The sequence below is a fragment of the Acyrthosiphon pisum genome, chromosome A2, assembly GCF_005508785.2.
Source record: "Acyrthosiphon pisum isolate AL4f chromosome A2, pea_aphid_22Mar2018_4r6ur, whole genome shotgun sequence".
Classification (NCBI taxonomy): Eukaryota; Metazoa; Arthropoda; class Insecta; order Hemiptera; family Aphididae; genus Acyrthosiphon; species Acyrthosiphon pisum.
Window position 1 is genome coordinate 96,744,466 of NC_042495.1, and position 5,081 is coordinate 96,749,546.

The 5,081-nt window shown below is 41.3% G+C and overlaps 1 protein-coding gene across 1 annotated transcript; it reads left to right on the plus strand.

The window, feature by feature from the left end:
- Positions 1 to 775: 775 nt before the first annotated feature.
- On the plus strand, positions 776 to 3,105 carry LOC100572094 (AT-rich interactive domain-containing protein 1A-like). The gene is made up of 2 exons (XM_003243854.4): positions 776 to 977; positions 1,130 to 3,105. Exons 1-2 carry the CDS (start codon positions 951 to 953, stop codon positions 2,603 to 2,605), a joined length of 1,503 nt encoding a protein of 500 aa, XP_003243902.1. The 5' UTR covers positions 776 to 950; the 3' UTR covers positions 2,606 to 3,105.
- The last annotated feature ends 1,976 nt before the right edge of the window (positions 3,106 to 5,081 follow it).

Below are 5,081 nucleotides of genomic sequence, written 5' to 3' on the forward strand. Positions count from 1 at the left end.
TCAGAAGTTAGAACAATTTTAAAATAATATTTTGGAAACAAAATTTAAAATAAATAGTACGTTCCGAAATATTCGTAATTGGAATTTGGAGTAAACCACGAGAATGAAAAAAAGTATTTATAGTATTCCAGAATAAAAATACAAATAAAAAGTATTTGAAAATATAGTATTTCTCTACAGAAATAAAGTGCCAGGTAAATAATTAAAATACAGTACTTATACATTATATTATTATTACCACAGGCCACAGCACAGTATTAACTGTATATTTCATATGAAAATCATAGCTGCAAATGTGAAAAGCCGGTTAGTGGACCACAAAAGTACCTAATACGAGATAACATTATCGCGGATGAAAATAGTCATAAAAAAAATAAATATTCGGTCTTGATCGATTCAAGTCACTCTCATCTATCGGGGAGATACGCGTTTTGTCAAAATGTTATAGTTATACCTACTCGTTTTTATTCTACGGCAGATAACTATTGTGTAATCGCGCGAAGGTCGATCGAGAATATCCACGCTACGGAAAAGTGGCACTTAAGTAGTTCTGCCGAACATTATTACGATTTTTACGTTCATGAAAATCCGTGTATTATACATAACAATATGATAATAATAATGCCCATTATCATCACTATCATAATATAATATCATGCGCTGCGGACCGGTCTTATATTATTATGGTAAAATATGACAAGCGTAGAAAAGAAAGTCAACCTTCGTCGACCTTGGTCGTTTTGACTTCACAGCGTCGAGGTCTATTTGACTTACCGGGGCGCTTCAATTGACAGTAAAATCTGTCGAAACTTGCAATATGCGATTCTCACACGCTGTTACTCCATACACCGTGCGAATTTTCCACCGCTTTCGCACGCGGACTCGCCGCCCGGCCGAAGTCTATTTAGGCGACCAACACCGTACCGGCCATTGTCAATACACCCGGAGCAATGGTCTCGTCCACAGCCATCCTGCAGGTATCTATCTAAATCGGTCTGTCCGTGAACATTTCTTACTTGCTGTCCGTGCGTCTTTCTGTCTGTCTACCCGCATTCCGCGTGTCTGTCTGTCCGCATTCCACGTGTCTGTCTCTCTGTCTGGTCTACACTCTAATGTTACGTTTTTGCAGGTACTGTTTTTGGCGTGTGTCGTGGCGTCCGGCGAGTCGCCGGGCGCGGAAGCCGACGTCAAGCGACCCGAACCGGTGTCCGTGGTGGTGACTGCAGCCACCGACGACGACGATTCTGGTCAACGCACGACCGCGGCCTCTCCGCCGGCCACACAGCCCAAAGACGTATCCATCCTCAAGCAGATCAACAAGGTGAACGACGACGGTTCGTACACGTTCGGGTACGAAGCGTCCGACGGCAGCTTCAAAGTGGAGACCCGCGATGTGGCGGGCAACGTGAAGGGCATGTTCGGGTTCGTGGACGACGTGGGGCGGCTGAAGCGCGTGTCGTACTCGGCCAGCAACTCGTCCGGATTCCAAGCGGCCGGCAGCGAGTCACCGCGGCCGTCGCAAGACCCGACGGCCGCGTCCGTGGTGCAGACGACCACGGGTCGGAGAAATAAAAAGGACGACGGCGGCGGTGGCGGCGGCGGCGGCGACGAGTCGGATGGCGGAAAGTCGGCGGCGGTTGGGGTAAAAAAGGTGCTGGTGTCCAAGAGACCCGTCGTGGTGGCCGCGGTGCCGGAATTGCGGACGGAGACAGAAAACGAGGTGGACGACCAGCGACGGCGCGGTGGCAACGATCTGCGCAGGCAGCTGCCCAAGAACGACGATGGAGACGCCCCCGACGTGTACGGAGTGCACGGCCGGTCCAGTCTCCAGGAGTCGGGACCCGTGTCACCCGTCGTGTCGGCACTCATGTCCGAACTAATGCCGGTCAGGTCATACGGCCGTCCGACGGGGCCACCACCGCCGCCGCAGTCACCGCCGATCGGAAATGAAGACGCTGTCAGCAGCAGACGGGCGGCGCAGGAGCTGCAGGAAGATGAATACGAAGACGGACAACAGTACAACGGCGGCCCGACGACGGTTCAGTACCGCGGGAGGCGGCCCCCCGCCGTGATATACCAGCAGCGGGCCTCGTACCCGACGATGGCTTCAACGGCGGCGTACCAACAACAGCGACCGGTCGCGTACCTCGCACCGCTGCCCCAGCGCGGTCCCAGTCTGGTGGCTCTAAGGGACGAGCTCATGGAGCTCATACTGTCGTTCGTGCAGGCGCGCGTTTCGCAACTCGTATCCGTCACCCCTTACCCCGCGCCCGCCCCTTATCCGATGCCTTATCAGCAGCCCAACTACTACGTGCCCAATTACTATCAAGGGCCCCGGATGCCCGGTCCGACGACGGAACAGGCACAAGAATCGTCGCCGATAGTCACGCAGACGCTCAAGGACGGACTGATCCGGATGCTATTGTCCACCAGCCCGCGATACGACCCGGACAGGATCAGCGAACGTTCGACGACCCGGCTGGCGTACCGCAGTACCAGTACGCAGCCGCCGCCCGTCAGGAGCGTGCAGATCATCAGTGGCGGCAACGACGATGACGACGACCGCACGGACAGCAGACCGGTGACTACCGAAACTCCGGACTAGAGCTGCTGCTGTCTTATTATTAAAGTTGTTGCTAGCAATTTGAAGTTAAAAAAGTACAGTTAATTATTATATTATTGTTGTTATTATTATTTTTATTATTATTAGGTACTTAGGTATCACTTTTATTACGAGCATTATTATTACTATTATATATGTTTTTTTATCAATAAAATCGCTTTGAAAATCGTTTATTGTCCACCCAACCACTTATATTGGAATATTTTTGTTCTATCATGATATTATAATAATTATTGATTTAATAAAAACACTTGAAAGCCGGCATGAAACAGTTGTAATGGTGTAGAATACCATTAACTGTCATCAAACATTTGTCCAACAGACTACGATCATAAAATACTTAGGTACTAAAATGAATAAGCTACATAAAGAATATAAACTGTTTGGTAAACAAGCAAATCATGTTTTATGTGCAATAGAAATAATAAGAACATTTTTTATCGAAACAAAGATGTACATTTACTATACGTATTATGAATTTATTTATTTTTAAGTAATTTATTCTTTTTAGTTTTTTTTACTTCGTCGATATTGACTTTATATACTATTATAACTTATTATAATTACGTTATGATTTTTATAAAACGTATAAATATTTAAGTATACCTATTAAATTATTAAAACTATATATTTTACATTGTTTGGTATGATATAAATTTATATGTTCATGTTTTTATATTTATTTTTTAGAGGACCATAAATTATTCTTAGTTTTTTTAGATTCTGAGCGGAGCGAGGAATGTATTGGTTTTGCAATGATGTTTATCTCTTTTTTATTCTGTAAACAATTTTTCTCCCCCTAAACTTGCTCAAAAGTATCAAGTGTAGCATTTTATCTGAAAGGTAATGTTCTTGTGCTGGTACTTCAAAGAGGTTATTTTTTGATTTTCGAATCGGTACTCGAAATAAAAGCGGTTAAAGGAGAAAAAACATACGATTTCACTATTTTATAATATTAAATAATTACGGACGACGTTTTCTACCAGATATATTGCTTCAAATGAAAAATGACAAGAGATCTTTTTTGTTGTATTTTGGATTTTGTTCCTTACGGTTTCGGAAATTTTAGCCATTGTTGAACTATTTATAGACATTTTAATTTTGGGAGTTTTTTGTTGTAATTCGGTTAAAAACATTTGTAGAAACTTTAAATTAGGGTTGCTTACTTATATTAGCCTTGCCTACACATGGTAAAATTTTCAAAACATTTAAGCAAATTTTGAGCTTTTTATTTTTTCATTTTTATGATAATTTCCAATTATAAATTACAAATTATAATTATATGAATTACCTATTTATATAAATCGTTCTTAAGCTGTTCTTATAACGCTTTGTTTATTACCATATAGAAACGAATAAAATTAAATAAAAAAGATTCCCTCGTCTGCTCAGAATCGTTTTTTATCGAATGCAATCATTACATTCAAATCGAATACAGTAAAATTACACTATCCTGTCCGAGGACCGAAGGGACGATGGACAAACATCCACCACCGAAGTACAGCCAGTATAATATAGTGACCCACTTGTCAGCAGAGCGACATCCACTTACCCACTTTTTTTCACTATTGTTTCTGATATTCGTTATTCAAATATTTAATCTACGATTCGTTTTACATACTGTTTGTTATCTAATATAACCGCGATATTAAGCAATCGTGTATGTAACTGATAACATTTGTGATATTGTACTGAGGGATGTTCAATTTTCACGGTGGTGAAATGTAATATACATCATTCATTCTCTTATTTACTAGGTTAGGGATAAAAAAGCGTTGTTTCATACGCCATATATACATATAATTTTGATATTGAGGGGGAAGAAGTTTCAATCAAATTTCTAAACTGGACTTTTAAATCCATGTGAATGTCGACCTAGATTATGACATATAAAAAATATCAAAAGAGTGAATTTTTTTCTTTCAAGGGACCAGAACGCTAAAGATCTGTTGCTTACCATTTGGATATTATGTAATTTAAGTGTTATTTATTTTTGCGGTGGAATGTTGACCGAACATCAATCTATGGTAGAAAGCTTACTGGAACGGTAAGTTAAATTTCCGAAATTTAAAGATTTATTAGAAAATGGAACAGTCTGAGCACACAAAAATATCTTGATTTAATATTTCAATCCATAAGTACAAATTTTAGCTTCGAAACGTATGTGCGGCTATACAAAATAAATAAATAATATGCCCTTTTACCGCTGCTGGTGCACAACTCATTGAACTAAATGCCGTCAAATTACTATTCACTTTTCGACGTCGAGTGGGTATAGTGACTATATCGTTTTATTTTCATCAGGATCAAGTCAATGCTTTTCTTCTTGAAATTGACAAAGTTCATTAACTTTTAATGTGAATCAATGTATGACGTGGCCTTCTGAGTGATCGTTCCTCGATCAGCTTTGCATTGAAACCTATGAAAATGGTTAAGTGTCCTAAGATTCGTCAAAACC

What these genes read in the sequence shown, in the direction of transcription:
- LOC100572094 (XM_003243854.4), top strand. Translation starts at nt 951, where the DNA reads ATGGTCTCGTCCACAGCCATCCTGCAG. An exon ending in CGTCCACAGCCATCCTGCAG is followed by an intron (nt 978 to 1,129) that starts GTATCTATCTAA and finishes ACGTTTTTGCAG; the next exon opens with GTACTGTTTTTGGCGTGTGT.